This window comes from Perca fluviatilis, chromosome 19 (genome assembly GCF_010015445.1).
Source record: "Perca fluviatilis chromosome 19, GENO_Pfluv_1.0, whole genome shotgun sequence".
Taxonomy (NCBI): domain Eukaryota; kingdom Metazoa; phylum Chordata; class Actinopteri; order Perciformes; family Percidae; genus Perca; species Perca fluviatilis.
In genome coordinates, this window is record NC_053130.1 from 8,892,631 (window position 1) to 8,917,418 (window position 24,788).

The 24,788-nt window shown below is 41.6% G+C and overlaps 3 protein-coding genes across 4 annotated transcripts; 2 read left to right on the forward strand and 1 right to left on the reverse strand.

Moving 5' to 3' along the window:
* Positions 1–715: 715 nt before the first annotated feature.
* Positions 716–23,066, forward strand: LOC120547907 (galectin-related protein-like). 2 transcript variants are annotated; one of them, XM_039783727.1, is made up of 6 exons: positions 716–1,047; positions 1,614–1,700; positions 1,802–1,890; positions 2,536–2,722; positions 5,791–5,892; positions 21,810–23,066. In XM_039783727.1, exons 1-6 carry the CDS (start codon positions 1,015–1,017, stop codon positions 22,026–22,028), a joined length of 717 nt encoding a protein of 238 aa, XP_039639661.1. In that variant the 5' UTR covers positions 716–1,014; the 3' UTR covers positions 22,029–23,066. The 2 variants fall into 2 exon arrangements, with proteins under 2 accessions (XP_039639661.1, XP_039639660.1); XM_039783726.1 differs by lacking the exon at positions 21,810–23,066 and having other exon boundaries at positions 736–1,047; positions 1,608–1,700; positions 5,791–6,672.
* LOC120547905 (protein ALP1-like) lies at positions 13,437–15,255 on the reverse strand. The gene is made up of 3 exons (XM_039783724.1): positions 14,706–15,255; positions 14,479–14,594; positions 13,437–14,299 (listed from the first exon to the last, which is right to left on the reverse strand). Exons 1-3 carry the CDS (start codon positions 15,055–15,057, stop codon positions 13,523–13,525), a joined length of 1,245 nt encoding a protein of 414 aa, XP_039639658.1. The 5' UTR covers positions 15,058–15,255; the 3' UTR covers positions 13,437–13,522.
* LOC120547906 (zinc finger protein OZF-like) lies at positions 17,035–19,702 on the forward strand. The gene is made up of 2 exons (XM_039783725.1): positions 17,035–17,471; positions 18,337–19,702. Exons 1-2 carry the CDS (start codon positions 17,204–17,206, stop codon positions 19,299–19,301), a joined length of 1,233 nt encoding a protein of 410 aa, XP_039639659.1. The 5' UTR covers positions 17,035–17,203; the 3' UTR covers positions 19,302–19,702.
* Positions 23,067–24,788: the final 1,722 nt, after the last annotated feature.

Genomic DNA, 24,788 nt, shown 5'->3' on the forward strand with positions numbered 1-24,788 from the left:
TGGGTGCACCAAAATTTGCACATTTAAACATTCATTTTTTAGCTGTATGAGTATAAAACATGATACTACTGTTGCCATGAGGTGCGCTTTATCCACTGTGGCTACACATGCTACAAATGCACGTTTTCCTGCTTCAAAGCACTTTGGGTAAAGAAAAAAAAACAACCTCACATGACAATGATGTCAAACATTAAGAGTCTAGAGGGATAAATGAAGATAGAATTTTCTAATGGGACTGTGTAATGCAATTTAAAGTATTAGGTGAAATCCCTGCTATAAACTGCTTTTAATTGGCTGATGCATCAACTACAGAAAAGGACTTTGACATGTTGTTTCGGGTTGTAATGCCTTTAAATGTCCACAGAGAGGCAGAATGACCCAAGAGAAAGACAATCAGAGAGAGTGCGAGATGTTTGCATGCACAGGAATGGACAGAGAGGGTGGGGTTGGAGACAATGTAAATGTCCGCTTCATTCAATGAAAAGCAATTAATGTGCCAGGCTCACAACTGAGCACATACTGGTCTATTTAAAGCTATATGTAGCCTCAGAGGAGAGGTTGAATCAATCAGAAGTATTGAGTGTGAACACTTTGGCCAATTAGGCCAGAGCACGAGCACCACCGTCTTGCATTTTAATGAATACAGGGCACTGTAGACAGCTGTCTGGCGCTCATACACTAACAACTTATTGTTTAAAAAAAAAAAAAATACTAATAGAGTCTAAAGAGCGCATTGCCTAATTGGGTGAAGGGTTGAGTAAAATCTGTGTGATTAGCCTTCTCCCAACAGACGGGGATTAAGCTTTTAGTCCGTAATTATGATAAAGCATACGTCAGCAGATATCCACCCATTTCCGAGAGACAGCGGAGCGGAGGGATGTCCTGCTAGGTGGCTGTGCTCTCTGTGAGACCCAGGAACAGGAATATCCTCCTGAGTCAGTGCCACGACGCTGACACCCCCCAGGCAGGCTGCCTCTGCTCCCGTAATAAGCATCCTATGCTATTCTGCTCAAGATGGCGGTGCAGGCAGCTGAAAAGGACGGGATAGTGAGTATTTTGGGGCTTTAAGGGCACCGGGGAGGGATGTGTGGGTATTTATTTTCGGTGCATAACGCTGTATGCTACTGCGATGTAATGCCGATTATCCGGGGCTTATTGTAAATGCGGAGCGCCGTGCGCAGCTTTATTCACAGCGCGAGGCGACGTCCTCTTTCATCTGTGGCCGGGGAGGACATCCAATATGTTCGCGGTGAAATGTAGCCTATTGGCGGTGTGTGCTCACCTTGGACGCTCAATAGGTGCTCGTTTAGGCTACCGCAGCGTGACATTTTGAAGCGTTCAATTTGCAGTTTGTGATTCTAATTTTTAAATCTCAAATGGCGCACGACAGGATCCCCGATACCAACGTGACAGGTCTGCTGCTGCCAACTCGTCATTGTTGGGGGGGTGGGAAAGCCGCATGCAAGGCTACCCTGGGTGTATTTAGCATCAAACAGGCCTGCAGCCTCATGCTGGGTGTTTTTAACCTGAGCCGGGCCAGTTTATATCCTACCTGATAAGACGAATAGACATGGCCGTTTTACATCTTGTGTCATTTGTCACTGTTGTTGAAGAACGTGGAAAATGACTATCTGAACGACTCGCTGGAGAACCCCGCCGGCCTCATCTCACCTGACAAGGAGGATTTATCTCATCTGCTGGTATGAAAGATGCATTAACGGTCTCCTGTGTATTCCTTGTGTGTCATTGTTTGATGTTTGCTCCGGGCTGCGCTTAATACAACTCTATTTGCTTTGCATAGACGGTGCCATTCAGCGGGCGAATCCGTGGCGGCATGCGGCCGGGGAAGAAGATTATAGTGATGGGCATTGTCGAATTGGAGCCAGACAGGTAAGATAACCCTTAACAATGCATGCACACCTTAGCTGGAGCCTAGCTTTATCTCCCCACGTCATCCAGAGTGATTTTGGAGAGATAGTCTTTTTGTTGTTAGGCCAGTCGTACTTGCACAGCCACTCCAGGACACACTGTGTGTGGGCAGCCAGAGAGAATGGTGGCTTCTTAAGTATGCAGAGACAGGGCGTTCCCCAACCAGTAGGGAGAAAACAAGGGGGAAATGGGGGGGGGGGGAAAGACCAAGTGAGGCAGACTTGTTTGGGTGTGTCCTTACCCTGCATGGAAACTTGGAAGAAGCCTCCCCGTGACCTCATCATGTTCAGAGGCTGCTGTGGGCACAGTTTTTATGGCAAAGTTCATGTGAATGTCTTGGCTGAGTTGCTCCAAAACCAGATTTCCTTTGTTGTATCTCAGCAAGTTTGTTACTGTAATCATGTCTACACACTCACACAAAGAAGGTTGTGCGTAAACGGCACAGCTGCAGGGGAGGGAAGGGGTGGTAAACCAAAAGGGATTATACATAATTAAAACACAATAGTTTTTTCCCCTCACACAGCAGCCACAGAATTATGCATTTGACTTATCCCAGATTATTCATATGCTGCCTGTCTGACTCCCCTGCTTCCATTCCTCCCTCAGCTTTGACGTGAGCTTAACCTGCGGCCGTGACTCGGAAAAGGAGGAGACTCTGCATGACGTGGCCCTGAAACTCACCGCACGCTTCACCGACCGCCAGTTTCTGCGCTGCGCCTGCATCTCTGGGAAGTGGACACAGGAGGAAGTGTCCACCGACTACTTTCCCTTCATCCCCGATCAGCCTTTTAGGGTAAAGATCCTTTTTTGTATTCATGTTAAATTCACATGCCAGATGTTTCTGGTGCTCCCTGTTTGCAAGTAAGTTCAGGTTGTTGGTTTTTGTTGTACATGTGTTTTCTATGAAGATTGTGCGATGCTCTCTTTGCCTCCAGCATCCTTCTCCTTTGATCTTATTCACATTTGTTCTTCATTATCACGGTTACAGTTAAGGTAATTCTTTCTCTTACACGCTGCATCTTATTTCCTTTTAGACCATTATTTTTTATAATTGATTTGGCTTCACAGACTTACAACAAGAGTCCATAAAGGCAAGCAGCTGAAGTGGACAGCCAATCAGACAAGATGTCAATAAACCCCCAGCGAAACCATATTATCTTAACCAGATTCACATTGGATAAAATAAGTTTAAATGGGGAAACCCACCCTAAAGTGCTTCAGGCTGTGTTCACTTCCGATCAGCTGGTCGCCAGGCGGTCTGGGGAAAACGCAAGTCTTCCCATTCATTTTGAATGGAGGTAGTGTGTTTTAGCCTGTGGGGGGGGCATCAGGGGGAGCTGAAAAAAAACAAAAACAGAGCAGCCTGCGGCAAAAAGTTAAGACAGATTAAACTTTTGGAGAAACGAAACCTGATGTCACACTGCTGTGGCCAATCATGTAAGTGGCGATCAGACTTAACAGTCCATTTTGAGGCAGTATGAAAGTCCTGTACAATAAACAGGAGACGTCTCTGTCTCTGTCTCAACAAAGTTTTAAAACACTATGAAGGTAAAAAAAACGAAACACAGGAGCTGCCCAGGAGTTTGTGTAACAGCTGACTGTTTCCTGCAACAAGCTACAGCAAAGTCTCTCCTCTTTTCTTTCTCCATGAAATGAAGCTGCCTTCATGTACGGTCAGAAATGCAGAGATCTATAAAAGATCTGACCGTAAACAATTATTGTGAAATGTAAGGTCTACTTGTGCTACATTGGGGGGGGGGGGTTATGGTAAATCAAGGCTTGCGTATGCTTGAATGCTCATACAATGCGTTTTCCAACCACGTCAGAAGGCCAAAGTGTTTTCATAGCTGTTTCGGGGCCAATTGTGATACATTTTAGCAGTGCAAACAAGGCAGTCAACATAAGGTGCCAAGACAAAACGAGTGCAAAACAGTGTAAAGAGTCAGTGCAAGAATGTAGAATGTAAACAAAGCAGGTCGAATCGTGATAATCATTCAAATTTGGATAGCATGCACACTTCTTGGAAGTCTTTCCTCGAAAGTCGATCATAGCAAGGGACGGTAGTGGTTTTGTGAAGAAGAACAAAAGAGAGAGCTTGAAAGAGAAGTTGAAACCTGGCTTGCTTTCGAAACCTCCGGTCACCTGCCGCCAGTCTCTCTATGTGAAGTAGATTCTCAGGTTGTTGGTTTTCAGATGATGTTACACAATCCAACTTATGATGCTTAAGAAAGTAGCAATAATTGGTGCTGTGAAACATTTAGTTGAGTAGTTGACAGAAAAATATGTAGTTTTTTTTCCAAGTAAGAATGCTCCAACGTATACAATTCCAACTTTTGTTTTTCATCAGATTTTTGTGAGACCAATTTAGTATTTCCCTTTCTTGTTGGTTGTTGTTCACATTGTTGATGTGCTTTTGGTTGGAATATTTCTTTTAAAAGCCTGTCGTGAGCATTACAAGCAATCCACTGTAAGAGAGATAATTGCATCTGGCAGTTGCCTTGCATTAAAGAAATAAGAGACAAACAGGAAATGTTTTCCATGCTCCGTACAAACAGTATCTATCTACTGTAAATACAAGCTGTATCCGGTGTGGTGGTCTCTACTGCAAAAGGGCGGGGGGGCAGCATCAGCTGTTTGTGTGTTGGATGAGGTTGGGGGGGGGGGTGGAGCAGCAACAGCAGCACATGTGCATGATGAGTAATTCCCATAAGACCTGAGGACTTGTCCGCTCTAATAATTCTGAATATGCACAGGAATAACCCATATGGTGCTCGCCTAAAAATAAATGATGACGCGTGAACTTGCCAGCTTTTCACAAGATAATTCTACTGGAGGAAAGAAGGTTCAGTCCTAAATTTCTTTCAAAGACAAAACCACGACCATCTTTGGCTTATTTTTAGAGTTGATCCCTGCGTCTGGTTATGTAAAGTCAGCTCTCTGACACCGTATCTTTTGTTTGTGGTCGGAGCGTGACCAAGCAGGTCAGCACAGTCATGACTCTTGTCAACAGCTGGAGGCTGGAGATTAAGGCTGTCGTACAGATGTCAGAGACACGTGGACAGACACATGATGTGCTGTGAGGTTTCAGAGGAGGACGACTGGTTTCTGTTACTTAGTTCATCGGAACAATCCGCCTCGGGGAGTGCGATCACTCTGGCAAAGTTTGTTTTCTTTGGTCCAAACCGTAGGGAGGTTTGTTGAGGTTCCGTGTTCAGCTGCAAGCAAAGCCGGTGTCTGTAAGCACAAGTGGCAGGGACTCCCTTTTAGCTTATTAGTTAGACAGCGTTTTGATGGTTTGGTACAAGTTAAAACGCATTCCAAAAACAGACTATATATTAAGCTTCAGTCCAGGTTGTGATTTGCTCTTGTTAAACGTTTTGGACTCTACAAGCAGGATTACCAGATGGCTGGTGAACACCCTTTACATTAAACCCATAAACATATGTGTTCAGTAAATGCTTCTGTATTTAGTGAAAGCTGCACTTTTTTTTAAATGGTTTTATATTGAAAATGGAAAAAACCCAACCTGATGACAAGTTATAGCCTAACTCTCTTTTTGAGAGCTGTTGAAAACGCCTCATCGACTAATCGTTGCAGCTCTAGTGCTAAGCTAACATATCCTGGCGGTAGCTTCATATTTACGGTACATTACTCCTCTCACTCTCCACAAGAAAGCAAATGAGCCTGTTTCCCAAAGTTGTCAAACTATTCCTTCCGTATTCATCTGCCTTTATTGCAGTTTGATGCTTCAGTGCTATTGTCATTGCTTCTTTATGGATTGATTATAATTTGTAAATGACTTTGCTTAATCTCAACTCTTTCCCTCCCTTTTTTATTTTTTGTTTTCTTCCCTCCCTGCAGATTGAGATCCACTGCGAGCACCAGAGGTTCCGGATATTTGTGGACGGACACCAGCTCTTTGACTTTTATCACAAAGTAAAATCGTTGTCCTCTATCGACACGGTTCGAATACAAGGAGATCTACACATCACCAAGCTCGGTTAACATCCCACTCCTCCTGCTCTGCAAGTCGTGTGTGTGTGTGTGTGTGTGTGTGTGTGTGAAGCAAGGACTTTACCACAGATGACCACACACGGATGTGCGCCTGTTACATCATCATCCATAACCCATCATGCAACACTGCAGCAACATAACAACTGGGGGGAAAAAAGCTCCGGCGGTGACAAGTTAGAGTTCTTCTGCTACATTTTCATTCACTTCTTTCCATTCCTTTCTGTTGAACCAGGGTCTGATGATGCTTTGAGGGTGAATGTCTTTTTCTCTTTGTAGCCCCAGTTTTGTCACATCAGGGAACTCGTGGTTTATTAATAGCACTTTTTTTATTTTATTTTTTATGTTGAGTCTTTTTAGGGATGCTAACGTAGAGGCAGGTGTGAAGTGCTTTCAAGGATGGAAAAAAATAACTTGGTTGTTATAGAAACCGGTTCTGAGCAGCAAATGTGCAAGAAAACTGTTGCTTATGGATGAAAATTTGGGGAATGATTTTAAACGTTTTGATTCTGCAACTCGTGGGCTTATGAAAACATTCCAAAATCTTTTGGATAAACTGGAAAATGCATGTTGATCAAGCTAAAAAGAGACCCTGGTCATAGATTACCTAGCCTGAAAAGCCAGACCCACATCAAGATGTTGGGTCTGGGAACTCACCATTGGCAGGGCTCAATCCGAGGGGCGGGATAAACGGTTGTCTTTCAAATTCCCTCTGCACGCAATAGGATAGCGCTACAACCAACCAGAGCAACGCTAGTTGATAGATTAAACGTATCCGGTCGGCAAAATTCCGAACACATCTTCCTTTTTTAAGAATGACTTCAGTGCTGTTCTTTTCTCAAAGAAAAGCTTAACTCCAAGTCTCCAGAGTCGCGGTCAAATCCGATTTGAAAGACTGCTGTTCGCCAGCAGCTGCTAGCTGCCTAGAGTTTGGCTTTTCCATCTCGCAACGGAGAGTTGCTAGACCCCCCCTGGCTAAAAATTGCATTTGCTGCCGATAGGGTGCGTCTAGATTTCTAGGCTATAGATTACCAGGATTTTAACCCAACCCGTGTGACAAATATGCTGTAAAATCTCCAGTATCTGACCTGAGCAGTGTTAGGCTATTCAATCTAAGCCTTGACTTATTCCTACAAGGGCTGAAACATGATTTTCATATCGGATAAAAACAGTTGTAAAGCATAATGTTGCAGGTTGTTGGCGCTTTTTAGAATTGATTTTACTCAACTGTAATTATTGTTGCAGTTATCTTTGAAAACTCAATCTTCGGATAACAATAGAGCGCAGTATTACACCATGTTTTCTCTGTGCTGATGCATCTCCATCTCCGTAGCCACTTCTCTGCCCCCGCCCCCCCAACCCCCTTGGGCTTATCCCAGTTGTCACGGTAACACACTGCAGTCTCACCGACCTAAATCCCCCCCCAAAAATGAGGATTATATCATAACATGATGTAGCAGGGAGTGTCCCGTACTGTACACTGCGTGTGTTGGTAGTTTTTAGCGATTACTGCAGCCATTCTCGTGTAGATAGGAAGTCCAGTGTGCTGAACAGGAAGTACAGTTATGGCTGTTTACTCTGGTGGGCAAGGAGAGAGGAGAAATTACATTTTAAATGGGTTTGAAATTTGGAATCTGCTCTCTGCTGTCACACTCACAGAACACACGTGTTCAATGCAAACCTCATCTGAATGGTACACTTAACCAATATGCAACTAAGTCTCATAAAACACTCTCAGTACATATTTAGAATAAACTGTGCTGTCAAAGTGTGCTGGTGTTAAAAGAGATGCACCGAATCCAGATTTTTGGGGTTTGGCTGAATTCTGAATCCACTGGTTAAGATTCTGCCGAATCCTACTCCCATCTTCAGTCCATTAACACAGTAAACTCATGAATGAAGTAATGGCTGTCCTTCCTTTGCCGTACCTGAAGTTGCTGCATTTTGGCTGCTGTCTGTAGATTCCTTCATGCACAACTCGTATTCTTTTGGATGTTTCATACGCAAATGTTTTAACAGCGGCAATGCTGTGTATTGTTTAGGGTCCTCGCCACCACGAGACAAATCGGCATTGCAAATTGAACATGTAGCTGGACTTGAATGGCCTTCTTTTGACTGAAAGTACAGCCAAACACTTTTTCTGCTCACGAGTTCCATTTTCACTTTCTCACAGCCTACTGCATTGAACGCTCCACCTACGTAAACACCTTCCCGTAATCAACAGCGGCATCATTACGTCGACCAGCGTAGTGCAAGCGTAGTGCAAGCGTAGGGTTCGGTTCAGCAGAAACCAAACCCCGTCAAAAAGCCCAATATTCTGCCGAATCCTGGATTCGGTGCATCCCTGGTTAAAACTAAACTCAAACTAAAACCGTCAGTCACATTTACTGTAACAGCTGTTTTTTTGGAAGCAGGATCAGATCCTGGTGGTATTTTGAATGTATAGTATTCATGTTCCTATAGTAGCATAGAAGACATATGGTGATGCACAAACTTATTACTTACTGTCAGTTTTTTGGTGGTATGGCTGGTGCTGTTGTAGTCCATTTTCAGTCCTACCGTAATGTCTCGTGTTTCCTGAATCATTCCACTTCATTGTTTTGTCCACACTGAGACAGATGGACGTTCTAAAGCAGTAACAGCCTTGTCTAATGCAGCCAGCAGGTTTTTACAAGTCTAACAAACCGTAATGTCCTACATGGTTTTGTCTCTATAAACCATTCCACTCCACTTCACTGAGGCAGAAAGGAAGTTATAACTCCACAGTAATAATACAAACGTATCTGCAAAGCAAAACTCACAGTATTAAGAGTATTACAGTAAGTATATAAGTCTAACGGGGCTCTGTTTACACCTCATACACTATCAGCATTCACTACGATCGGTAAAGTTTTACACATACAGTAGAATTAGGTAAGAATTTCACTGCGTAGATTTCTGGGTCCCACTTTCTAATAAAGGATTTATAAGATGTAGCTTAAGGCTTTATTAATTTATTTAATTAACTATAGCTTTTTTGTTCGGTTATAAGCGATTTGATAAGAACGGCTTTTGGGTTGCCAGGTTGTGAAAAATTCCTTCTTTGGGTTTCTGTTGTATTTGGTAATATTCCAGTTAGTAAACCATCTAATTAACAGTTCTGCAGTTATAAATTTTGATGAATCGTTCATAAAGGTTCCTGACTTTCTCACTTTGTATTAATGCATTAAGTCTTGTCAATGTCATTCTGCAGGAGAATCAGCCAAAAGCATATTTTAACCTGTCAACCCAAACTTTGTTCCTATTGATGACTTATAATTATATGCTCTGTTAAACATTAGTTGTATATTTATTAACTATAAATAAAGGCATTATTTAAACCATTTCATAATCCCCTAAAGGTTGACTTATTAGAACATTAGAGCTTGGACCAGGTTGGAAAAGCTTAGATTGTGACAGATGTTATACTTCATATTAAATTGAATGTATGCTTTTAAAGCCATGCCACGGTTCATATCCACTTTTTGAGCAGCTCGACACAGTGAAGAAGCAAAGCGTAGTACACGGTTTCTCAAGGATGCACATACCATTACGATTTTGACATTTCTACACTTCAGTTTTGATCTAAAGCTAGTTTTTTTTTTTTTCCATCACCTTTTGCTGCTGTGAATTTGGAGTAAGCCATGACATCTGTGCACAACAGTTGCGCTGACTTCCCTGCAGGGCACTCCACCTTTGGCCACACTAACTATGCTTCCTTTTTAGATTTCTGAGCAAACTTTAAGGAATCCTCTTTGTTTGACATCTTGTTACTGTCTGTGCACAGTACGCTGCAGCTGTGTGCAGCATTCGTCAAAAATACAAAGAAGCTTTTCTTACATGCACTGAGTATTTATTAGCTCCTTTCATGTAGTAATAAGCTGCTCTGGAGCATAACTTGTTTTCTCGTGGTTGGTCAGACAGGGCCGCTCGTTTTCGCTTGGCAAGCGATGTTTGTTTTCAGACACAAACAGGAAATGAGTGCAGTTTGGTATGAGAGGGCAGTGAGAAGTGCAGTTTGAAAGGATGCGTGCCAGTGCAATGCATCGTTACTCCAGTATTACAACAGAACAAATGTGTACAAATGTGTAATTGTGTTGACTGGTGTGTTTTTTGGATACGGTTTATTGTGTTCTTTCTATTAACTGGTGACCATCCATTTGTAACGCTGCAGTTTCCTGTAATCATGTTAATAATATACACAATGTAAAGTTAATGGCCATAACTCAGCCGTATGGATGTGGAAAAAAGATTTGTGTTAAGGTAAAGTTTTAGCTCCTCAGCTAGGAGTTATGGGGGAAAGAGATGAACTATTTAAGACTTCCTGAATTTAAGGGCTCAAACCAGGGAGTGCACAATGTATGTGTGAGTTTGCAGGGAGCTGAGCTGGGAGTGTGTTTTTCTCAACAAAGCACGGATAAACTCTGCATTAAGAGATTGGTGTGGGTTTTCCAGCTGTCTATTAGGTTTTTCTGCAGGTACATGATAAGCTGGCATGGTACTACATACTGATGTGGTACTGTTGCACTCTAAAAAGAAGTGCGTTGGGTGTCCACGTAAGGGACTCACAACTGCTTAGTATTCCAGTAAAAAACTTTTTTCGGTACATGTGCTTAGAAAACCTCAACATATGGGTTTCTTCTTGAAATATGTTGTTAAATAAAAGTCCCCTTTCCTGCGATTATAATTGTGCTTCAACCCTTTAAAATTGCAACTGAAAAAGTGAATGTTATTCTCTTCCTGATTGTAATCTGATGATAATTACCTAAGTGGAAATACTGTTGTTTTTTTTTTATATATGAAATAGACCACCCTTCATACCCTCATGTTAAAAATGGAGGGCGTCTGATGTAAACCAAGTTTGTTTGACCGAAGGTCTGTATGTTACTCTGCTTTTGGACTTTGGATGTACATATTTATAAAGTCTTTGTTTTTACATGAGGAATACCAAGCTGAGTTACAAGCTGAAAGCCTTTGGTTGTGCATGTAAGCTAGTACCTGGCATTTGTAGGCCTGTACATGAACGATTGAGGTATTATAATGCCAGTTTTCATTCCAGTCAAGCATGCTTTTTCTTTCTTTTCTTTTCTTTCATCTGCTGTGTCAGGTGTGGGCAGATTTTGCTTTGGCCTGTTTACCTTTTTTATAGCCTAGTATTCATGAAAACTCCAGTTTAGTACCTACCAAATTTCTTTCTTTTTTTTAAATATTATTTTTTGGGGCTTTTCCCTTGTATTACATAGAGACAGTGGATAGGCATGAAAGGGGGAGAGAGATGGGATGACGCGCAGCAAAGGGCCGCAGGACGGATTTGAACCCGCACAGCTGCAGGACTCAGCCAACATGGGGCGAACGCTCTTACTGGGTGACTAAGAGGCCGCCCCGGTACCTACCAAATCTTTGAACACCCCTGACACTAATGTATCTAAATCAAGCTTACCCACCACCACCACACACACACACACACAACACACACACACACACACACACACGACTTTTAATAATTAGTAGAACAACACAATTACTTTCTAAAAAGTGCTAAAACCTACATGACATGTTGTGAGAACGACTAAATCATGATGTCCATTTATGAAGTGTCCCCTGAGTAGAAGTAGGCTGATCTGTTGCTAATGTATCGTGTGGTTGTACAATCATGTTATCATTTCTATTTATTACAGTGTAACCAGCAGAGTTTTGTGTGGTAACGTCATACCTACTGTATTGGTAACGTACTTTATATGAAGGCATCTTGAAAAGTTGAGTTGTTTTTTTTTATGATGATAGTAACTGAGGTCAAATATTTAAATATTGTACTTCCCTGTGTAACACAAGGAAGTGTGTGAAACCAGTATTGGGATCAAAGATTCTTTTCTTTTTATCGCAAAACCAGGTTAACCATCATTTTGACTCGTGTGTTTTCCGGGATGTACCAAACCGGAGGATCACCAGGGTGTTGGCTGTTGTGACTTTGATTTTCTGGAAGTTGGCTGTTTTGATCGGCTGTTTTTTCAGACGATCAAACAACTTTCTAGCAGATTGCCACAGAGAGCTGCTCCATTTAAAAAACAAAACAAAAAACAAAAAACAGGAGCTCTTCCCTGAAATATCCTGAGATGACCCTGATTTTGTGTCTCATTGAGACTGTGCACTGGACCAGTGTTTAGATGAAGACAGTACATTCTACCGTTATGTTAGACCTCTCCAAATGTTTTTTTTTTTTTTCTCCTCCTCATGCTTTTGTAAAAACAGCTACTTTGTAAACCAATAAACTTCTCATCTTGGAAATGTTCTTGGGCTCGGTGTCTCCATCTGAATATTCACCCAGACAACAAATCAAACCAGTAGCTACATCTTTGTTAAACTAAGAGGTGTGTGTACTTTTTTACTCAGGGAATTAACTTAATAAATGCATCCCTAATTGCAGAGAATCACTGACGTTGGCTCAGAAAAAGTGGGCGGCTGCTCCTATCATATTTCAGTTATTTACATATTTAGTTAGTAACTTTAAGCATTTTACTACAAGGAATATTCCTAATTTAAATTATGAGTGATTGTGATTAAGTATGTATTCAGGTGTCTTATTTGAGGTACACCACACTAGCCTACTGAAAAATTATGAACTTCACGAGAATGACTCCTGATTTCACTGCAATCAAAAAAAACAGTACTATATTTATACACATGTAAAGTTCAAAACACACTCAAAACTTCAGTATTAAATAAAATATAGGCCTATTTTATTTAACGACATTAAACCTTTTTTTCAGTTTGTTTTTGCTTTTTCCAACATTTAAATTGTTAAATTCTTATTCTACACATTTTCAGCGCTTATTTCTGTGTCCCATATTTTCTGATATAAAACAAAAATTGAAAACAAAGGTTAACCTATAGGGGGCAGGGACACACCAGCATTGATGCTTTTAAAGGCGCTGACACACAGACCCGATTATCGTCCGTCGTACGTCGTCAGACAGTCCGGCGAGGTCGGTGACTGGAGTCTGTGCGGTGTGTTCCGTGGCCGATTGGACTTGTTGAATCGGCCAGTGGGCAGTCGGACTCAATGACCAATCTGATTGGTGGAGTGCTAGCCCTTGAATAGTGAATCGGTGCGCGAGAAAACCAGAAGTGACGATGGTAAACATACCAGATAAACAGTGATCACACAGTGAACACTGATGGTCTGGGCATAGTCGTCTGGTCTTCCATTCACATGTAACCTTTCATACAGAAACCACATTAATATTACATTATGGGGAACTTGGTGAACACATTCCATGATCTCCTTCCCCATTTACAACTTATTCAGCAATAGGCTGTATAAGGCCAGTCAGTGTTCCATTCCACTGATCCGGATACTGATAAATGCATAATTATGAGATACATTATAATTAAACTTTGCACATTCCATTATGCCCTGACCAAAAACTATGCATTATGTTTCCAACACGACTTTATGGTGATAATGATACAGTAGGCCATTATGATTGATATGATTTTTATTGATCCTTCTCAATAATCACAACTGAAACACAAGATATCCTCCTTTACACACGGACAATCTGTCCTATATCTTGCCCCATTGAAAAGCTACTGCACCAGTATCAGACATGAAATAACGACATCGTTCATCCCTGATCTGTTTGGCCCTTACTGTTGCATTGTTGCTTTTTGGCAGGGGGGCTTGTTGTAGGACAGGGTCTTGCCTCCATCTTCCTTCGATAATGTCTCCATCTGGTCCTTCCTGGTCCACAATGTCTGCCATGTATACATCGCTGGCCTCACTCCGTAGAAAGTTATGCAGAGCACAACAAGCCAGGACAATGTACTCCACTGTGACAGTGTCTTGGATGTTGATGGGGGTTAGTAAGACACGGAAGCGGTTGGCCATGATCCCAAATGCATTTTCCACAACGGTCCGAGCTCGCGACAGCCTGTAGTTGAAGATGCGCTGCTCTACAGTGAGCCTGCGGTTGACATATGGCTTCAACAGGTATTCTGTCAACGGAAACGCCTTATCTGCCACAATGCAGTATGGAGCCAGCTGGTCAGAACCTGGAAGCGGTGCAGGGGCAGGGATGTTGGTGGTTCTGTTAACCAGGGCATCTGCTAACGTGCATCCACGAGACCCTCCGCCATCAGAAATTCTTCCATTACAACCGACATCCACATACAGAAACCTGTACGAGCTGTCGACCAGTGCCATGTAGTATATTGATCCAGTCACTGGTGGGGGGCGAATGTTTACGTGTTTCCCATCCAGAGCACCCAGGCAATTTGGGAAGTTCCACTGAGACATGAATCCACTGGATACCTGCTGCCACTCATGCGCTGTGTCTGGGCACTGAAAACAAGAAAAATAACAAAAAGTGAATACCAAAGTCTGATCCGTTTATCTGGTTAGAAAAACAGCAGCGTCAGAAAAACCAACAACATGCATGTTTGCAACAAAAGTAGGATACGTATACGTATTTTACGGCTCGATGACTGATGTTGACACAAGATACTGTATATCACACATACCTTCAGATATTTCTCTCTTAAGACCTGGTAGATGGCGTGACAGGTTTCAGGGACGATTTGCCGAATTGTGGAGACCCCCATTCGAAACAGAAATGAAAGACTCTTGAAGCTTTCCCCTGCAATTATAAACGAAAAAGTGACTTTGTTGATTATACGGAAGAGCTCCTGTATAGGCTCCGAGAAAGGAACCGAAAAAACTGAAAGAAAAAAACAAACCAATAGCTTACCTGTTGCGAGGAAGCGCAGCGTGACCGCCAGACGTTCACCGACAGGTACACAATCACGGTAATTGGTGCTGCACCCCTGGATATTCGGTGTGACCAGTTCCTCCAACATGTGGAACTGGGCAGGAAAGAGCCGAGCGAAATTTTTCAAATCATATGGCTCGTCCATCTCCAGTTCCCGACACAAATTCGGGAGAGCTCCCCGAGCCTGTCGCTGTGAGATCAACGACTTCGCCCGCTTAGTGCGGTTTCTCCTTATTTTTCGCCTGCGACGTCTTTCTTTTTCCACAAGAAGAAGCCCGAGAGCTGCCAACGCCAGTATCTTCATATTACTAGCCATCGTATTTCCTTCCATTCAGCGAGTAATGACAACAACTATCCTTCCTGACCACTATCAACACTCTCTGATGAAAACCATAGACATTATACAAAGATGTTCCGTCATTTCCGGTTTTCATTTTTTGCGAGACAATAGCATACTGGACAATAGGACATATTAGCGCCGCCTGCTGTTATGGAGACGTATTATGTTTTAGGTACTGTGGAGTTAGAATCATGCCAAAACCTCTCTCACACACACACACACACACACACACACACACACACACACACACACAAAACGTGTTTTACTCACGCCCAACGATTCACAAACAAACTCGGTATGGTTTGCAAATACAAAACATCATTCACAAACTAATGCATTTTGTTCTGCAAATAAGAAACCTACCTATCAAACAAATACAGGATGTTTTACGCATACAAAGAAACGTATTTCTTCAATGACAAAAAATATCCTGCAAGTACAAACTAAAATCTTTCAAGTACAAAAAAAAATCTTTCAAGTACAAAAAAAATCCTTCAAGTACAAAAAAAATCCTTAAAGTACAAAACAAATTCTACAAGTACGAAACAAATTCTACAAGTACGAAACACTGTCACGTGACTGTTGGCACTAATTTTCCGCCTTGCTGATCCACACACAAATGCCCTCAGATCCACACACAAATGCAGGTACATTTTCTAACAAATGTCCTGTAATTTGCACTCCACAACAGCAGGTGGCGCTGTTAAATCTATTTAGGCCTACCAGGACCATAGATATATACACGCGGATTTTTTTAAACGTTATTACGGTGCATAACTTACTGGAACAAAGCTGAGCAACGTGTTGTTGCTGGTGACAAAACCACTGATTATATAGCTGTATATTGAAGCGATGCTGGCGTTAAAGACCCGCTGATCGTTGTCTGATTCTCTGAAATGAATGCCGGCATTGCATTGTGGGAAATCGGCTTTGCATGCGCCCAACTCTGATCATATCTGTTCTGTCTTACAGCATACTGTAATATTTCACCAGTAATAAGACCAAAATAATATTATTAAAATAAAGAAATGCATACTATGATAATATCTACATGTAATTATGGTCAGATATTGTGCCTGACTGATGGGGAAGTGATATTGATAAGCCATGTGATTTATATGGAGTTAGAATCATGCCAAAACCTCACACACACACACACACACACACACACACACACACACACACACACACACACACACACACAAAACGTGTTTTACTCACGCCCAACGATTCACAAACAAACTCAGTGTGGTTTGCAAATACGAAACATCATTCACAAACTAATGCATTTTGTTCTGCAAATAAGAAACCTACCTATCAAGCAAATACAGTATGTTTTACGCATACAAAGAAACGTTAAAAACAAAACAAAGCACCGTAATAACGTTTTAAAAAATCTGCGTGTATATAAATTACAGGACATTTGTTAGAAAATTTACCTGCATTTGTGTGTGGATCTGAGGGCATTTGTGTGTGGATCAGCAAGGCGGAAAATTAGTGCCAAAAGTCACGTGACAGTTTTTCGTACTTGAAGGATTTTTTTTTCGTACTTGTAGAATCTGTTTTGTAATTGAAGGATTTTTTTTTTGTACTTGAAGGATTTTTTTTTGTACTTGAAAGATTTTTTTTTGTACTTGAAAGATTTTAGTTTGTACTTGCAGGATATTTTTTGTCATTGAAGAAATACGTTTCTTTGTATGCGTAAAACATACTGTATTTGTTTGATAGGTAGGTTTCTTATTTGCAGAACAAAATGCATTAGTTTGTGAATGATGTTTCGTATTTGCAAACCACACTGAGTTTGTTTGTGAATCGTTGGGCGTGAGTAAAACACGTTTTGTGTGTGTGTGTGTGTGTGTGTGTGTGTGTGTGTGTGTGTGTGTGTGTGTGTGTGTGTGTGTGTGTGTGTGTGTGTGTGAGGTTTTGGCATGATTCTAACTCCATATTTTACCCCTCTGAAATTGACGATACCTTCGAATGTTACCAACTGTCCTGTGGGAGGGAGCAATGTGGGCCGCAAGCCACCTAGTCTACCGGAATTCAGAAGAAGAAGAAGCATTTCCACAACTTTACTTCTTCCAACCGCTTCCAACGGGCCGTAAACGCAACACCGAATTTCTTCTTTGTGGGATCTCACATGTGCCGCCGCCAACCTCCGGCAGCGGTTTTTATGATCGCCACAGAGCCTTCAACACCTGACTGTGTCCCTCTAATACCCTCCGTCATGTCAGAGTCGCTGCGGGGCTTTGTCACTGAGCGGCTCGCGGTGGCAGCACAGGAGATTTTGGGTTTGGTGGAGAAAACGATCGCTGACTACCGGGAAGAGGTTTTTCGGTCAAAGAGAGAGATCCTGCAGCTGCGCAGACAGCTGGACGAGAGGAGATCCGAAAGCATCGCTGCTGCAGGTCTGAAGGTTTCTGTCTCTGTATAACGTTAGACCTTTTCAGAGCCGTTCAGTCTCTCTCTCTTAACGGCTCTGGACCTTTCCAATGGAATCCCATGGTTACAGCCCCGGCCCCTTGTTTACTTCCTGTCAGTTCACTGCAACAGGAAATCCACTTGGGGCCATTAAGAATGTTTATGTTTACAGCTGTGATATGGTATATGGTATATAGTAGTGCTCGACTATTAATCAAAAAGTAGGCCTAATCGAAACCGAAATTCTGAACCTCTAACATATGTAACTTTCCGATGTAATTTAGTAATTTATTTTTTTAAATCCTGTTAATACTATCTCCTTAAAAACATACTGCTACCACCGCGTATAGTCACGTGACTCTGCCCCGTCCAGTCTGCAGCATGACACACACACACCACACACACACACACACACACACACACACACACACACACACACACACACACACACACACACACACACACACACACACACACACAGGATTTAAATCATGCAAAAGAAAAAGATGAATTCCTGCACCTGTCAGCACCAAATTAGAGATAGAACATTTAGGTCACTGGCCTTTATGAGGCATAAAATAATAAGAAACACAAAAATATCTATACAAGAATCACAGGTTTCAACACCATATCAAAAGGAAAACACCTGAGAAAAATACAACATCATTAAGGGATAAAAATGAGACAAACCATATGTGATTATGTCAGTGATGTTCCCAATCAGAACCGACAGTCAGAAAATGAAAAATGACTGACAGGAATTGAGAATGAGAGCTGAAACTCTGCATATTTTTATTCCAGTGCTTAACTAATTTACAAGATCTGAGTAAAATGTTGTTTCATGTTCAACAGATGGACCCAAAGTGTCAGAAGAGATGTTTCCCCCTCAGCAGGAGTGGAATCCCAACACGGAGCCGCAGCAGAGCCAAGATCTATTTTTCCAGCAGATCAAAGAGGAAAAAATGGAGCTCACAGCGACGCTGGAGGCCGCTCCCTCCCACTGTGTGCAACAACTTTATAGTAATACAGAAGGAACTGCCAACTGCCAGGACTCTTCATCACAATACTCTGTTGCCGCACGTGTAAATAAAGAAGAGGAAGAGTGGAAGCTAGACATGACTGCAAACTGCCAGGACTCTGCATCAGAATACTCTGCTGCACATTTAGATAAAGAAGAAGAGTGGAAGCTAGACATGACAGCTAACTGCCAGGACTCTTCATCAAACTACTCTGCTGCTGCACATGTAAATGAAGAAGAAGAAGAAGACGAAGAAGAAGAAGAAGAAGAGTGGAAGCTAGACATGACTCCAGCTCACAACAGTCATGAAGCCTCCTGTCAGGCTGCCTCTGTTTCTCCAGAGTACCTTGGCTCACAGGAAGTGCCCAGTGATAGTGTCTGCAACTTCTGTGGAGACATATTTGAGACCAAAGAAATTTTATCAGATCACTTACAATCTCACGCTGAAGTCAAGTTCTGTCACATTTGTTGTGCTTGCTTTCTAAAGGATGTTGACCTCATAAGACACGTGGGTGAGAGCCACCCCGGAGAGAAGCCTTTTAAGTGCAACGAATGCGGAAAGGCGTTCCTGCGTAAAGACTACCTTGTGGTGCACCTGCGGACCCACACGGGAGAGAAACCTTACAAGTGTCCGTTCTGTGGCAAATCTTTCGCCCAGAGAACCTACCTGTGTGTTCATCAGAGGATCCACACTGGCGAAAAACCCTATGGTTGCAGGGTCTGCGGAAAACGTTTTGGCAGCAGCACAGCAGCGAGACATTGTGTGAAATATCATAGAGCTAACGCAGTAAACAGCTAAAGAGTTACTAGTAAGTCTACTGTGCAGGCACATATTGGAAAATGAGGAAATTGTTTGGCAAACGGCAATTTGATGAGAGTTCAATACAAAACAAGTTGTCTTTTTTTAAAAGTGTGTAAATTAAAAGTCACATAGTAGAAGTGTGCCAGCTGACTCTAAGGTCTCTTTAGTGCAGACTGTATGTTTTTTTTTTGTAAAGGAAATTGTACTGGGTTAGCTAGAGGTTGCCCCTTAAAGGAGCAGAGTTAATGGCTTTAGTACATTCGCTAAAAATCAGGGTTAGGGTTACTTGGCCTATGTTATCGCTGCTGCTACGTTAAATCGATATTTCACTATATTTTGTTGCATTTTCTTTCGTTTATTAATCACTTACATTGTAATAAAACATATTTTTCACTTCACTTGTATGTAAATAATATTTGTGAATTTCCTGAAAACATGGAAACAGCAGCAACTTGGGGGTGGCCAAAGTGTTCAATGCCAATAACCGCCGGCGGTCATCAGAATGCTAAACTGCAATGGCCCAATATCCAGATTTCTTGTAAATATATTGAGCTATACAGGTACCAATTTTGGTGCTTTTATCACAAAATGAACAATAGGTTAGCTATGCTGTCATACTATAGTAATTCTTTTGTATTTTTAAATTAATATATACTTATTTTGTTAATTTTTGTGTATTTCATGTAGTTGTTCATTTATTTTTTTTACCAGTGGTGAAAAGTAACTATGTATATTGCACTGTACAACATGTATTTGATAACTTGCAGATTCAGATTGACTGCTGAATGCTACAACACATAAATCAACTACAAGCTGTATTATAGATAAAACTACCCACCCACCCAGCTGTATATAAAGTAATTAAAATGAGCTCCACCTATACCAACCAAGTGAGGTACACTTAATACATCAACAATTATAATCCAATTATATAATTTTCTGATATTGGTCATTCTCCATTATGAGCTATGAGTGGCCTACTTTTACCTGCAGTTCTTTAAAATAGCCTATACAGTATCTTCGTTCGTATTCTCCTTACTAAAATATCTGTTAGCTTAACGTTAACACCTTTTCACAACATTTCTCCGGTAGTTTGGGACTACTTTTGCTGTGCGCATACGCCATGAAGGGAACCAACCTGAGCGGCTGAAGCTATGGCTGTTTGCCCTGAACGTAGATCTAAACACTGCTCGGACCATATCTCTGGCCCTGGACGAGCTGAAGAAAATGTATTGTATGCTCAGAGCATTTTGTCCCGGAGGACTACACAGTTAACGGACAACCGAGTACCGAAACGATGCACCGTTTCATGCTATTTTGAAATGCGGATTGCACATCTCAATAGGCTACCTTAAAAAACCAAGAAGCTTCCCATGTTGCTCATTCAAGCTGACTTTTTTTTTTATTGTTTTAATCTAAAGGAACATAAAAAGTACAACTTTTTTTTGTTTAATACTTTGTCTTCAGAAAAATAAAGGTAACATAGATCAAGTCATTTAGTAGACATAGCTAGAGCCATGAAGTGTGCATTTAAGGCGCTGTTAAGAATGCACCCTGTGCGTCATGACATTAAACCGGAAGAACTAAATCAAGTGGTCCCATCCATAGACATAATAGTCTATGGTCCCATCCATCCATCCCATTGTTGGTGAATGTGGCTTTCAGTTCCTGAGGAGTTGATTTCTTTATTGAAAGTCAGTGTGCCACCCTCTGGCTACATTTACCGGTAACGTTAAGCCGCCCGGTGCTCCATCATGTCGGGGACGCAGCTGCTCAGACTGCTGGTCAACGAGCGACTGGCAGCGGCTACCGAGGACATCTTTGGACTGGTTGAGAAGACGATAGCGGAGTATCGGGACGAAGCTGTCCGCTCCAAGAGAAAAATGATCCATCTGAAACAGCAGATCCAGCAGCTGACCGTTTTACAGTCTGAAGTAACGTTAGTCAGAGCAGGTTTGTGTCTAATGTAAAGTTAGACTCTAGCTAGCCGGTTGACATATAGCTAGCTGAAAAGCGTTGCTTGGCAACAGAGTGGCTATATTGATATTATTTTTTGAAATACAGCATCCATACAGAAACAAATACAACAACCCCCACACACACACACACACACACACACAGACACACACACACCCTAAAACAAAACTCACCACTAACAGATTTGCCTGGGTTGCACATATAAGATGTATTGTGCATTTTAGGAAGAAACGAAATGAACCTACCAACAATAACAAATAGAAGGTACAAACAAGGTTATGTTTTGATGAATCGGCCCATGTTGTACTTCACTACTTCATGTGACTAAGATTGGAGCTCAACAGCTGGAGGGAAGCAACTTCATGAACACAAATTAAACTTTAATGGTTGAAAAATAAAAACAAGGTTGATGCTCCACCTTTGGTCGTTTGAGCACACATCCTACTTGCACTTGTATAAATATATTTGTGATAAACATTACCTGGTTATTTAATTAGTTATAACATATGTCCTTTCTCTGTCTTTTAGACATCCTGTCAGTCTCTGAGGAGATTTTGCCAGACCAGCTTCCCAATGTGGAGGAAAATGAGACCCGTGACTCTCAGCAGGTCAAACAGGAGCAGGTGGATTGGCGTCTCGGTCCACACGTGGAGGCGGGTACTTCCAACGATGCTGAAGTCAGACATCCTAAATCAGAACCAACCGCTAACTGTGAGCTGTTCCCGTCTTTCACGGCTGAAACTGTGAGCGTAAACGCAAACATAGATGACCAATGGAATGAACCAGATGATACGGCGTCGCCTCGTCATAGTCAGCAGGTGCATCGGTGTATCATTCCAGACCTGAAGGGTGACTCGTCCCAGGATGTAAATGTCAGACTAACCGAATCAGATAAAACTGCTCAGTCAGACTGCCAGCTCTTCCCAACTTTCGGCACTATACCTCTATACCTGAATGATGATCGATGGAATGGGGGTCCCAGTGACGCTGCTTTAACAGAGCAGGAACACGGCCAGAGGGACGAAAAGGCTTGCCGTTTCTGTGGCAAGCAGTTTAACAGGGACTCTGATCTGATAAGACACGTTTATAAGATTCATATGACTGTGAAGGCCTTTAAATGCTCTGAATGTGACAAGGAGTTTGCGTGTAGGGGCCATCTGGTTGCACATTCAAGAATTCACAGAGGTGAAAAACCACACAAGTGCTCTTTCTGTAGGAAGTCATTTGCTCAAAGGTCAAATCTCAATGTTCACTTGAGGTTGCACACAGGGGAAAAGCCATATTTTTGCAAAACGTGCGGCAAAATGGTTGCCTATAGTTACCATCTCCAAACGTGTGGTATGAAGGAGCAAAAAGGGAAGAAGTCATTTTGCTGTTTGGTTTGTGGTAAACAATTTCACTCAGCTTCAAAACTGGGGGTCCATGAGAAGAACCATGAAGCAAGGAAACCCCACACTGTTTTGTAGTCCTTTGCCTGATCATCAGACTGAATTGACATTTGTTTCACGTCATTCATTCATTTTTTATGTATCATTTGAGTCTCTGGGCAAGTGAAAAATGTATCCAGAGGTCTGGAGGACAAAGACAAACAATCACAGACGCCTAAGAAAATGTCTTCCGTTGCAGACCTCAACCTTTTTCAGTCCAGTTTTGTGGATTCGGTGCATTTGAGATCTCTGACCAGTTCAAGCCTGACCTTTTAGTTCCTGTTACCGCTCATGAGTCATGGTTATTGCACTTCTTCGTAAACAAAATAAACATTTCTTTCTATTTTGTAACAATAAAGAGCTTTTGTGATACATGTAGACTAGTATAACCTAGTAATAAACACTTAACAATGGAAAGTGTGGATCCAGCACAAACTCTTTAAATTTAGAACCTAATTTCAGATCCATGTTCATCCTTGTGTACTTGCATGCTTAATACTGTAAACAACATCAACTTCTCTACCTGTCTGAAAAGGTTTTCTCAAACAGGATACATGTCAGATTGGGGAGGAGTCCATGATATTCCACTACCGTTACAGACAGCAGGCAGCCACATTGATTACTTACTTTAAAGATATTTTTTGGGCATTTTTCCACCTTTAACGATAGGGGAGAGAGAGAGAGAGAGCAGGGGGAAGACATGCAGGAAATCGTCCCAGGTAGGACTTTTGCGTCGAGGAACATCTGCAAATGTGCATCCACACTACCAACTGAGCTATCCTGGCCACCTTATCTACTTTCTTACCCTAAAATGAACTATAGAGTCACTGGAATTAATAGCAGCACAGCGACTGGAACACGCTTTATGTCTATTCCTAAATGTCCCATTACATTTCTGTATTGGACCAAATGTAGTGTACTACTGCCACTAGTACTTATAACTATGAAAAATCATAACCATAAAAGCAGTGGAAGAAGTACTCATATCTGTTAAGTAACATAAAATCCTAAATACTAAAGTAAAGTAACTCCAAATTGTACTTAAGTACAGTACTTGAGTAAATGTACGTAGTTACTTACTTTCCACCACTGCATAAAACAAGTGAAGAAGCTGAATAAGCAGGTGTAGGATCAGGTCTCTCCAATAGGTGGTGATATTGTTTTTAATTCGAAGATCGTCTATTTTAAAGAAGAGTCGCTTTCTGGTTCTGAAAAAAATGACCCTTGATATTTTCCCAACTCCCCTACGTTATGAGTAATTACTAGCCTGACGTCGTCATACTCAGATTCTAGTCAGAATATGACTAGAATCCATTTTTTTTAAACAAGGCTTTATTAAAGTTTTACAAAATACAAGTTATAACTAGACACACAGTAGGCTACATATCATACCAGGGAAAACAAGCAAACACAAATAATGAATAAAACAATAACAAACTTAACTAGGCTAATGGACAAACCAGTGCTAATGTGCAAAATGAGCTAATAAAGTGCATCCAGTGCATAGAGTCCTTCATAAGGTGCTGTAGATCACAAGTTCAGTATGATCCAAGGAAGGATCCGTTTATGGTCTTAATTCTTCTCCTGAGTTCAGTGAGTGCCTGTTTGCACACTCGTCACTGTTTACAACAGTCTGTTGTAAAATCATACAGCATCTCGTCTTCCATAATTTAAAACAAACAATAGGCCTACATATAATTATTTGCATTAATTCCTTGTGCTTGTCTGATAGTACATCATCAGTACACAATAGACAGACTTATATGAAATATGAAAATTTACACCATACACTTTTAACTTGTCCCAGATTTCTTTTGCTCTGCAGCAGTCCATTAAAAGATGCTGTTGAGTCTCATCATCGTTGCAGTGAATCATTGGGCATTTTTGTTGTTACATAATAACTCCAAAAAACAACAGCTCTAACAGGAAGTCTGTTTACGGACATCAGCCATCTCACACATGATTTCACATCGCGAATGCTCTCCAAGAGGTTCTTATTTTTATTTATTTTTATTCAAAAGCTGGGTATAACCCGAACTTCGCGACCTCAAATGTTGTGGGCGGCATAGCCTTTATATAT

What these genes read in the sequence shown, in the direction of transcription:
- LOC120547907 (XM_039783727.1), top strand. Translation starts at nt 1,015, where the DNA reads ATGGCGGTGCAGGCAGCTGAAAAGGACGGGATA. An exon ending in CAGCTGAAAAGGACGGGATA is followed by an intron (nt 1,048 to 1,613) that starts GTGAGTATTTTG and finishes CTGTTGTTGAAG; the next exon opens with AACGTGGAAAATGACTATCT. An exon ending in GTCGAATTGGAGCCAGACAG is followed by an intron (nt 1,891 to 2,535) that starts GTAAGATAACCC and finishes TTCCTCCCTCAG; the next exon opens with CTTTGACGTGAGCTTAACCT.
- LOC120547905 (XM_039783724.1), bottom strand. Translation starts at nt 15,057, where the DNA reads ATGGAAGGAAATACGATGGCTAGTAATATGAAGATACTGGCGTTGGCA. An exon ending in GCTGCGCTTCCTCGCAACAG is followed by an intron (nt 14,595 to 14,705) that starts GTAAGCTATTGG and finishes TTATAATTGCAG; the next exon opens with GGGAAAGCTTCAAGAGTCTT. An exon ending in TAAGAGAGAAATATCTGAAG is followed by an intron (nt 14,300 to 14,478) that starts GTATGTGTGATA and finishes TCTTGTTTTCAG; the next exon opens with TGCCCAGACACAGCGCATGA.
- LOC120547906 (XM_039783725.1), top strand. Translation starts at nt 17,204, where the DNA reads ATGTGCCGCCGCCAACCTCCGGCAGCGGTTTTTATGATCGCCACAGAG. An exon ending in CGAAAGCATCGCTGCTGCAG is followed by an intron (nt 17,472 to 18,336) that starts GTCTGAAGGTTT and finishes CATGTTCAACAG; the next exon opens with ATGGACCCAAAGTGTCAGAA.